At 38.6% G+C, this 11,708-nt stretch overlaps 1 protein-coding gene across 1 annotated transcript; it reads right to left on the bottom strand.

Annotated features, from left to right (window-relative positions):
* Positions 1-448: 448 nt before the first annotated feature.
* slc13a2 (solute carrier family 13 member 2) lies at positions 449-9,552 on the bottom strand. Its single transcript, XM_041051150.1, has 12 exons — positions 8,451-9,552; positions 7,011-7,139; positions 5,867-6,003; positions 5,106-5,362; positions 4,842-5,019; positions 4,612-4,734; positions 4,223-4,432; positions 3,488-3,588; positions 3,181-3,296; positions 2,824-2,985; positions 2,591-2,728; positions 449-2,233 (listed from the first exon to the last, which is right to left on the bottom strand). The coding sequence occupies exons 1-12, from the start codon at positions 8,550-8,552 to the stop codon at positions 2,102-2,104; spliced, it is 1,785 nt and encodes a 594-aa protein (XP_040907084.1). The 5' UTR covers positions 8,553-9,552; the 3' UTR covers positions 449-2,101.
* Positions 9,553-11,708: the final 2,156 nt, after the last annotated feature.

Here is an 11,708-nt window from a genome sequence, read left to right as displayed (position 1 = left end):
ACCTGTTTGTTTCAGATGAATTCAGATTGTCAGTAAAAACAAGTGTCGCTCAACGTGATTAAAATCTGAATGACTTTGGGGTTTTTTGGGCCTGTGCAAGTTTCTGTTTGTGGGTTACAGGGAATAAAGGTTGAAAAATCAAAATATCGAATCGAAGTAGTAAAACGGACTAGAGGGGATCAGATTGGTTCAGACTGACTTGAATGTTATGTTAAAATGTAACAGAGATGTAGAGCAGATTTATTTATGACTGATTGTGACTCGTGTACAAATTATTTTGAACTGATGTAAAGTTTTTAACAAGTGAAATGTTGGTGTGACTGAACAAAAGTAAAATAAATAAAGATTTATGGGACTTTTTGAAATATTGCAGCATGTTCACTGTTATTATCGTCGGTGTCAAGTGAATGAAAGAGAGGGAGAGAGAGCACACATTGTTCACATGATGATGCTTTATTTTCAGAATACAAACGTATTCACTCCGGTACAGAAAAATGTGAGGTGGAAAAAACTGTACTCTGCTGGGACGTTCTTTCTCTCACTCTGCATCTACAGTTTATTACATTCACCTGTAATAAACATGATAGCAACTGACCTCTACTACAATTTGTATCCTGTTGGCAGCCTCTTATCTCAAAGTTATCCTTCAACCAACCTTTTCATCTGTGCTCACTGTACACAATGTTAGTAACACCTTCCTGCTATTGATTTGAACGCCTTCTGTGCTTTACCTTCCTCAGTGCTTAAAGACATTTTTTCAAGGTCACCTCAAGTTTGTGCACATGTCCCAGTAGTTACTGGAGCAGGTTTGTTAAAGAAATAGTTTGACATTTTTGGAATTACGCTCCTTTCTTTTCTTGCCTCGAGTTAGAGCTAAGCTAAGCTAATATTCTGATGGGGTAGTTTAATATTTAGCATGGAGACATGAGATTGGTATCAATATTCTCTTCTACAACACTTGACAAGAATGAGAATAAGAGCGATTTCCAAAATGCTGAACTATTCCTTTAATAGCTTTAATCTATATCTGCCTCATGAGTGTATATCCTGTTTAATATAAAGAAAAAAGTTCCCCTCTAGGTATGCAAATAATCACCTAAAGTCTGCCACTTTAGTGTTAACAAATAACAAGCACTCTACACCCATCAACCACAACATTAAAACCAGTTAATGTTGTGGCTTATGGGTATAGAGTTGGTACTTGCTCACGGTAAAAACAGTGTGACAAAAACACTGACAAAAAATAAAATATGCAACAAAAACCAAAGACTTCAGGTCCAACAAAAGGACCACGGTAATAAGTTAAATTAACTGATACAATTAATTAAATTTCAGCTCATTTACACGGTGTCTGTAAACACATAACTCAGAGAAATCTCATTATTTTAAACCATCACTCAAACGAACAGTGTACCGCACTTGTGCGTGATTTTGTAAATGATAAATAGCTTAATGAGATGACCGCATTCAGGGAAAAGTGTACAAGGAAATGACCTCAGTCTTTTTTTTTTTAGGGGGAAAAAAAAACACCATTCCAGTTTTGTTAAGTCACTGGAATGAAACGAGGAAATGATCTCAGTCTGGTTGTAATTGTTTTTATGAAGTTGTGCACAATGATGTAGCAGTACATCACTGCTGAGTGCAATTAGGTCTAAACAAATGAAGTGTTTTGTTTTTAATCAGGTTCATCTTTAAACTTTATTTTCTTTACTAATTTACCGTAGCCAATTCCCTTCTACCTCTTCTCATTATAGAATAATCGAGGACTTAGCTATAGCTCTTGAAAATAAAAGTGGCTTTCTCTCCTTTCCCTTTAAGGGCTTGAAAACTTTTTTTTCTCATCAGCTTCTTTTTATGAACCAAGGATCCTACAAGAATGCACTATTTTATGCCAAAATTAGAAAGGTTTACATTAGGTTTAGGAGTTTTGACAATTAACAATTGACAAAAAAAGCCTAAACCTAAATTTGTTTTTTCATTTACTTTGATTGTTTCTTATTAACGTATAAATATTTTCACTTAGACAGGTTTTCAGGCGCTTTAAAAACAAATTCTGTGTCATGCTCTTTCTCCATCTCTCTCTTTCTTTGTCCCTCCTTACTCAAGGTTTGGTATGTGTAATGTTGGCCCACTGAGGGAAGGTGCCCATGTCAAACATGGCATACCCCCAGGTATTGATGCCTAAATTAATGGACAAAATCCCAATGAGGTTCAGCATGAAGCCAGTTTTCACCTGGAAGTACAGAAACATTCTGATCAGTTCAAAAACCAGGGTATATGCAGGTCTTGAAAAGTATAAAAAAAAAATGAAATTAGTTTCTTAGGTGGATTGTGTGTGCAGGAGGATGTTCAATCCTTACTTATGAACTTAAATGAATACATAATTTTCAAGCAGTTAACCCAATACTGAAGTAAATAAGAAAGTGTCTCTGTATAGAGCTGTTCTCATGACTGCTGGGTCCTAATAACCCTGGTGTGTAGAAGTATGCACAGGAAAATCATTGGCTGAGCCACCTCTAAACCTTGCTCACGTGAATGATACTTAGATACATTTATAATGTATTATGAACTGGATGTGTATGGATCTCACCATGTCCATGACTCTGAGGTTTCCAAAGGAGAAGGCGATTGCGTTGGGTGGTGTGGCCACAGGCAGCATGAAGGCCAGAGAGGCAGCAATGGTACAGGGCAGCATCACATACAGCGGGTGTATCTTGATTGCTGTGGCCTAAGAAACACGCCAGCACAATGCGGTTTAATACACGGAGAAGAACTGTGTGCACGGCTGTGCGTACGCGTGGACATTTTTTGTATTCAGTTTACCATTGAGGCCAGTATGGGCAGGAACAGGGTGGTAGTGGCTGTGTTGCTGGAGCACTCTGTGAATGTCGCCACCAGCAAGCAGAGCAGCAACGAGATGGCAAAGGGGGGAATTTTCTGCAGAGGTGTCAAACTTTCTCCCAACCACGTGGACAGACCTGACTCCTGTAAAAAACAAAAAATAAATGATGACCATTTTGAGAAAAGAGTCTTTACATTGTTGTAAGACATGCTAGCAGCATGGCTCTTGGGATGTCTGTTGGTCCACCAACTTGGTCCAGAGTGAAGTATCTCAACAACTATTGGGTGGATTGCCATAGAATTGATAGAAAGAAACCATAGATACTCTTAGGTTTTTACCTCACTGCCAGCAGCCAGAGCAAAGCCTCCTCCCAGCAGCAGGATGATGTTCCAGGGCATTCGCTCGTGGACCACCTGCCAGTTCAGCAGAGTGGGGGGAGAGTTCACCATCTTACCTGTGAGACCCAGACGAAGTTTGAACATGAAGCAGTAATTAGTTTTAAAGAGCAGAGTCACGTCTGCTGGGTATTCATCACCCAGTGCTCTGATGAGCTGGAATTTAGGTCACACGAACATCACTGTACAATATTAAAAGGGTTTTTTTTTTCTCCAAATGCAATAAATGGAGTTAAAATAAACTTATCACCTGCTTCATTGTAACCATAGCCCCCAGTCCTGGGCATCTCGGAGGGGATGACGAAGAAGAGCATCGACATTAAGATGGCGACGGTTCCGTCCGACACAAAGCTGAGTTACACAAGATAAAATAATCCAACATATTGTTATTAAAATAAGTTGCTGCCACATTAACCGTTCACCACAGTGTTGTCACTGTGCAAACGTGTTTGGACAAACATGCATTTATGGATATAAAACAGATGCATCATCTGTGTTGATGTATTCAAACGGTTTAACTGGAGCAGAGTTTCTTAACACTTTGAGTGAAAAACAAGAGGGAAATTTACTATCAGATCCAAAGGCCACCAAAATATGTTGTCCCAGTTTTCAGATCTATTACAGAGTGATAAAGTCTGCATCAGATAGAGGTCAGGATGGATGGTGGGTCAACAAAACATTAGACTTTAACCAATATTCTTTTCCCATTTGCTAAAGGGAAACTACTACAAATCTTTAAAAAGTACCCAAACCACATTTCCCTAAACTTAACTAAATCCTATACCAAAGCTGTCACTTCATAAATCAGTTTATTTTTCAACAATGATTAGAAACAGTTTTGGACGACAGGTTAGAAAGCACTTACCCAAACAACACTTGTTAGTACAATCATTTCATTGTTGGTTTTTAGTTATTTCATGGGAAAAATAGAACTCCACCACCCTTATCCTCTAAAGTTGTGCCAAAAAAAAGGTAAGAGACTCACTCTCCCTCCTTATTGAAAAGCACTGTTGCCCAGCCATCGATGAAACCCGGCTCCCTGGTGAACCACAGGACCACCAGCAGGGTGAAGATGGTGAGGACTGCCCACTCAGCAAACTTCATGCGCCCCAGCTTATTGTACTCTGCCCTCATCACTGCATACGCCTCCTTATCTCTGTCGTTCTTTGTGCCACAGCCAAAAGACTGCTTCAGGCTGAGGAGAACAAGTGGTCAGTTTAATTGTATGGTAAACATGGTGTAAGTGGGATAATCTATTTTTTAAACTTAGGTTACATGACCATTTGAACATAATAGTCTTTATTATTACATCAATGTCTTTATTGCTTACAGAAGCATCTGTGGCTGATTGTATTAGACTTAAGTTTTACTTACTTGAAGCCCAGGAAAATAAACTGCAGCCACAGCCAGGAAAGCACCAGCATGATCACCATGTTGGGGAAAGCAAAGCCAAACCAGCTGGCAAAGTTGATCACGTCACCGTTTCCAGGGAAGATCCTTCACAAAAGATAAGAAAGATGGATGAGATTGGCAAAATCAGCGCTTACATATCTGGAATGAAACATTCTCCTGTGCTTGTAGGGTGATATTTATCAATGCCTTACTTGTCAATTTGACCCTTGAGGATGAGGTTTGGGGTCGTGCCGGTGAGCGTGGCCGTGCCTCCAATGCTTGCAGAGTAACACACGCTCAGACTCATCCCTTTGGTCAGGAGGTTGTACTTTGCATCCATCGCCTGTCTCCTGGACTCCTGCAGTGACTGTGGACTCCGCTCGGGGTCATCTGGAGCCCAACACATCCAGCAAGTTAAAATTATTGGAAGGGATATCCTCTGGAAACCTATCAATCTAGCAGATATTTTTACTTACCCACTCTGTCCTCCTGCGGAGCCTTGCTGTCTGGATGTTTCTCGTTGGCCATCTCATGTTTAGTTTGTCTGATCTCAAGCTCAAATGCATGGTTGTCCTCGGCTGCAGCCTGGAAATCTCGTTCATCCGCCTGGACCTCGGTAGCTTTCAGTTGCTGAAGCACGGCGTGGGCGATGGGCAGCATCATGGCTGTGGTGGCCGTGTTGCTGATCCACATGGACAGGAAGGACGAGACGATCATGAAGCCCATCATTAACCTGTGTGAGAGGGTAATGAAAGGGAGCGAATATGAAGATAGTGATCGAAAGTGGTGATGTGTTGAAAAGGATGGACATGAGCAGTAATCTGAGTTTTTATTGTGTGGTACCATCTGCATGGGATTTATCATGAGAACAAAGTTTTATGCTGCCAATTAAGTTGACAACTAATTTTCTTTTACATTCTTCCCTATGATTTTTTCAAAAATTTCAAGAAATTATTTTGTGGCTTGGTAACATCTCAGTAAAATGTTATTTTATGAGGATCTCACTTCTGTAGCTCATTTCCCTGAAGTGAACATTTGCAACTTCTGTGCACAATTTCTGTATCTGGTTGTGTTTTCTGTTTTTGCAGCATGTTCCAGTAGGTAGATAAGTTTTCTCATTTTGATGCATTTTTTCCCAAATGCTGCACATGTGTTTATGAAGGCAGTGGTGTCCCACTAGTCCCGACTTTGTCTGCTGAAATGTATTCAGAAGAGCTGGATCACTAGGCTTTCTTACAGGGATGGACGAACACCAACCAGCAGCAAAACTCGGAGAGCGATGCGCTTATGGAGTTTCCACTGCTCCACTGCGATTGCCACCAATAGGCCACCGATGAACAGCATGTTAGAGTCTTTCAGATATTCAATACTGACCTGAAACAGATCACACAGACAAAAACTTCAGCAGAGGAATCGGAAATCCAAACGTGCAAAACAAACACAGCATGATTTTCAGCTGCCGCAGTAACCTGTGAACATGCTGTCTAATGCAAAGGTAATGTATCATCCAACTTGTTTTAAGAGCAATAACAGTAAAACACTGGAGTCAGCAGTTCATCCCTTGTCTGTAAAGCTACAATACATCCTGAACTGAAAGGTCAAATGAACACTTTCTGTTTCCATTGTCCAGTTGAGGCACATTTCTGATGTCTATGAGTTGTTAACAGCTCATAGACATCAGAAGAGTTACTTTACCACTAAACTTCTCAAATGATTTCATTTAAATAACCGTTTGAGTCCTGAAAATGACAAATTAAATAGCATTTAACCAAAAGCAAAGGACAAAAAAAAATTCCAAAAGACTGATAATAAATTTGTATCTCACAATCTCATCTGGTGAGCCTTAGGATGGTGCCTGCACCCTTGGAAACACCTGACTAAACAACCTCACTGTATGTGAAGTAATTAAACGCAGGTCCACCTCCAACAACTACAACAGTAAAATGTAACTTTTAATAATCAAATAACACCTTCTATAATAGTGCAGAATACTAAATTGGTCCCAGTAACCATTCTTCTCCTGACGAGTACTTTAACTGCACTAGTTTCAGATTTTGTGTCCTTTGTATCACTTACCTGTACTTTTGTACTTTTTAACTGTAAATCTTTTATCTTTTGCTCTATTTTTTATTACCTTGTAAAGTACACTGAATTGCCCCGCTGTATGAAATGTGCTATTAAAGTTGCGTTGCCTTTTACTTTTCACAACTTATGAAAAGCTAAGTAGAATTAAAACAAAACCTCAGAAATATTAAATATGTTTCTACCAAAATATCTGAGAAGCCTATAGTCACAAGCAGTTGCATTAATCTGCAGTTGCACATAAAGTACAAATACATATGAACCATGAAGAAACACAAAAGTGTTAATAAGGACTGTACCGCTCCAGCCGTCATGATGCCCATCATAGGAAAGAGGACGACTGGCAGTAGGGCAGTCACAGCCAGAGGCATGCACTCTGTACACCAGTACAGAGCCATGAGGATGATAGCATAACCACATCTCGCTTGCTGTAAACACACACACAACATACACTCGAGTCAGAAGTGGCAATGAAATAAAAGTGTTCAAACATCACGTCATCATTGCAGCATTTTGTCATTTTACATATGAAATATGCTGATAAATGCAAAGATACTTGTTTGACGCAGGCACAGAAGACTTGATCTAATTGGATTTGGCGCAGACAAAGACACACAGAAGCAGAGAAAGACACTCACACACAATAAAGCACATGTAGTGTTTAATCTTCTGCGGCCTCTCTTTAAAAGGCAATAAGACTTTACACATGCAGATAGCAGTAACCCTTGATCATAAAACAAACAGTTTGTCGTGCTCTTGTCTCATGAGATAACTCTTTATGGACCCTCTGTAAAATCCCTTTTTTCTCAGAGACCGTTTAAACCCAACACAAAACTTTCCACTGCCAAGCACACGAGACCTCGCTCAACTCAGTAGGTCATGCACTGGAGGGTCTCCTTCATGGCACTAGTACTTTTAAAAGATAAAGTCAAAGAGAGATAAAGCAATAACAAAATGTGTAAGATGTGTTAATCATTGTAACACATTCATATGCACAATGTGAAATTATTTACTTACTCTCATGTATGTACATTAAATGACAAGCTGGAACCAGGAAATAGCTCAGCTTAGCATAATAAATCATTCTATAATACTAAAGTGAGAAAGAATGAATGTGACTCAGAATTATTCTTTAATGAAAACATGCATCTGATGCTGTTAAAGCTGAATGAAACAGTACATTACAGCAGTAAATGGCAGTAAGATACATGCACACAAGAATTTTATAGAATGTATATGAATATGTTTCAGTAAGTAAAATATCTTATATGTGTTGGGTTTTCTTTATCTGACTTTGCATTTGTTAAAGCATCTTTCCAAAGTTTAAACTGTTCTCCAGTAAAAAATAAAAAATAAAAAATATGAGATGTAAAATTCATCTGTGGCCAACGTGAACATTAATTAGCATGCGCTGCACTGTGGGACAAGCCAAAGGAATCATTTAAAACATAGGAGCTATCTTTATGTGTCTTTAGTTAGTCTTGACAAGGTTTCAAATGTGGTTTAAGATCAATGACTTGAACAAATTGACCTCATTTGCTGTTAATTTGTGTTTAATCAAATTGCTCAACTTTTTTCTGCATGTCAAGTAATTAACACAAAAAAAATATGTTTTCCAAATTAAGTAGTTAGATGATCAGTAGTTACCTGACTCAGGAAAACACTGGTGATGTCCAGCACAGTTTAAAAGAGCTCAGATAATCAAAGAGTTACCTCCATGGACACACACACACACTCACCGATGTAGGACTGCAGAGGGGCAGGGGAAGGAGCACCAGCGGAGTGACGGGGATGATGATGTAGTTTCTGTGGTACCACAGCCACTTCAACCAACTACCCATGATTCTCCTGGCAAAACTGACAAGCAACCCGGCGGCAATAAAACTACCCAGAAGTCTCCCTGGTAACTCAGAGCAGACAGCTGATCAAGACAAACACCAGCTATTTAAACAAGACAGAGGAGCAGGAAGGAAAAAATTAAGCTGCACACCAAGGTCAGGTGGGTTAACGGTGAAGCACGAGTGAAGAAAAGAAGAGATGTGCTCCACAGGGAACCACTGAGGTAATGAGGCTGATATGAACTCCAATTTAGTCTTTATATCTCTGGTAGCATATCAAACATTAACTCAACACCAAAGAGATCACAATCCTTGACAGAGAGGCAGATGAAGCTATTGGGAAAGAGAGGAAGGTAACTGTAAAGGTACAGAGAGGGGGGAGGGATAGACAGATGAGGAGAGAGATAGAGCCAAACAATAGAGGGGTTTATCATCTGAAGGGGCGCAGCTCTGACAGGTTTAACCAAAGGTCAGGAGATGTGCATGTGCCAGCTGAGCTGAAAGGCACAAGTAGCCCACGGACGGATGATGAGAAAATGGGACCCTGGGCACAGACAGGTAATAGGCTCCCCACCACTGCTATTCAGGACCCCCAGACTGAAAGAGTCACAAAGCTCTTTGTCGTCGGATCTTATAGTGGTCATTTTTAGGTTCTTTGTGGCCCTTTTGCATCTCTTCGTAGTTGTTTTGAGTTTCTTTGTCACCCTTTGTGTCTCTCTGTGGCCATTTTGTGTCTCTTGCGTATTTAATGCATATATTTTTATTGCTGTTGTATGGTTGCAGTCTAAAGTCTGAAGTCTTTCTGACTAAAATTAAGATGTTTTAATTCAGGTCTTGCCAATAAAAGGCAACATGAGAACAGTGAACATATACTATTAATCTGTTTTTAATCAACATATAGGGTTTTATGATCTTACACAACACACAGAAATCACTTCGACCTCTGTTATTTTATAAACATATAAAAGATAAGAGACACCTTCAGTGAAGTCATAAAATATGCTGTCAACCATATTAAATTCACACAAGTGCTCATGTTGTACCACAGAGGAAATACAGGTCCTGGTATAAGTGATATGTGTTTAATCATAATCCAACAAGTGTAATTTAATTAAGTCTTTTTATATTAATGTGTTCAACGCTACATACTCTGCCATCTGAGCACCGATCTTGAAAAAAGAACATATTATCATTTGATTTCTGATTGATCTTTCAGAGTTAGAATGATCTTATTAAATCTTCTTAACATCTATATTGTAATTTCATGAATATGATATTTAGGCCTCACAATGGGAGTTTTACCTTTTTCTCTCTGGTATATAACTCGCATCACATCTTTTTCCAAATTCTTCTAAACACAGGAAGTTATTTCTGTAGCTCAAGGGACATTTTCTTACTATACTGGCCACACATTGAGAGAAATTACTATTCATGTTATCTGTAACTCACAGCAAAAGCTCAGTATAAATGTTACCACCACTAATGAGAGAGTTCAGATGCTATCAACATTTATGAAAGAGGGACAACCAAGCACTTTACTGCTGTCTGAATACTTAGTAACTGAATATTTATCACTCAAATTGCAGAATAAGACAGAGCTGCACGCCGTGTTAGTGCAGATTTTATGACTGGCTGTGTTCCAGTGTCCTGTCCATAGTGAAAAGCTCAAAGGTTTGGTGATGATTGTGTTCTGAAAGCCAGCCCCCTGTTCGTCATCAGCTGGGCAGCTGACTTGTTCAATGACCAGATTAATATTTGACATAAGAAAGGGGCATGCCAATAAAAAAAAACTATGTATATTTACTATGGCATATAACAACTTGACAACAAGAGACAAAAGTACAGTCATGGAGGGCAAATGCACATAAAATCTGGTAACACTTTACAACAGTGTGATATCATTGTGTGAATAATAAAACATTTCCTGGTTCCTACTGGTAAAATAGAAGAAAACAAGACTATGCGGAACAAGGAATTTTAGGGGAAAGGAGAAAGTTTTAGTATTTTAGTAAATACCGGGTCCCTACAGGGCACAAGACTGGAAAAAAAAACTTTGCTCTTGTTGTATAATTTAAAATAATTAAAATAATAAGTACTAGGTTCCTTTTTAAACATTAAAGATTAGCCATGTTAGGTCCAACTACATCTGTATGTTGTTGCATGACTTTATTGTGTTATGGTTTTTCCTCCACAAATGATAACAGAGGAATTACATAATTTTTCACTCAAAAATGTAAAGCACAATCCCGTACAAAACCAGTTAAAAATTAACTCCACTTCAACCAACTACTACAGTAAAATGCTACTTGCATGTTAATACATAACTAACAATAATCTATTGATATAATAGAGAATAGTTTAGAAGTCAGATTTCTCTGCATTGTTTTTAATACTTAATAATTACTTAAAACTTATTACATTTTTTCTGATTATACTAATAGACTTTTACTCAAGTAAGATTTTAAATATATGACTTTTACTTGTGATGGAATGTTTTTGGAGTGCGGTATTAATACTGATCTGAATAATAAAAATCAGAGTAGTAACATAACTGCAACTTTATGGATCTGTTCTTTTCAGCGTGTGTACTTTTAAGTGATCTTGGAAAATCTTATGCCTTATTAATTGACAGCTATTAGAGATATGGCAGCAACCCTAAAAGTATTGATATCTTCGCTGACTGTTACAAGCCCCACTGAGAACCAAAGTCCACCTGTCCTTATAATCTGTCCTCATCAGGTTTATGGCCGGTTTTCACTGCATTTCATAAAAGAAAAATACCTTTTGAACACAACTGACATCCTTCATGGTTTGGACTAGTTTATCTATTGTCACTATAGGGCCCCGACATGCTTTAGTTTGGGTGTAGAGGGAAAGCTTCGATATACCAACACTATTTGACTGAGATTTAGTTTCTATATATATATATATATATATATCTATATATCTATATCTATAACTATATCTATATATATATACATTTTAAAAAAGATCCTTCAATGTTTAACAGATGCCTGGAGGTCAGATGGGTGAGTGATGAGGAAGTAACATTACTTTAATCTGTGCACAGGCTCAAGCTTTCCGCCTGGTGGTGATGTGCGGGCGTCCCTTCATGGGGCTGGATCTGGTCTTCGGCTTCTGTTGGACAGTCTCCTGTCG

The sequence above is a fragment of the Toxotes jaculatrix genome, chromosome 12 (genome assembly GCF_017976425.1).
Source record: "Toxotes jaculatrix isolate fToxJac2 chromosome 12, fToxJac2.pri, whole genome shotgun sequence".
NCBI classification, from domain to species: Eukaryota; Metazoa; Chordata; class Actinopteri; family Toxotidae; genus Toxotes; species Toxotes jaculatrix.
This window is presented reverse-complemented; position numbering and strand designations above follow the sequence as displayed.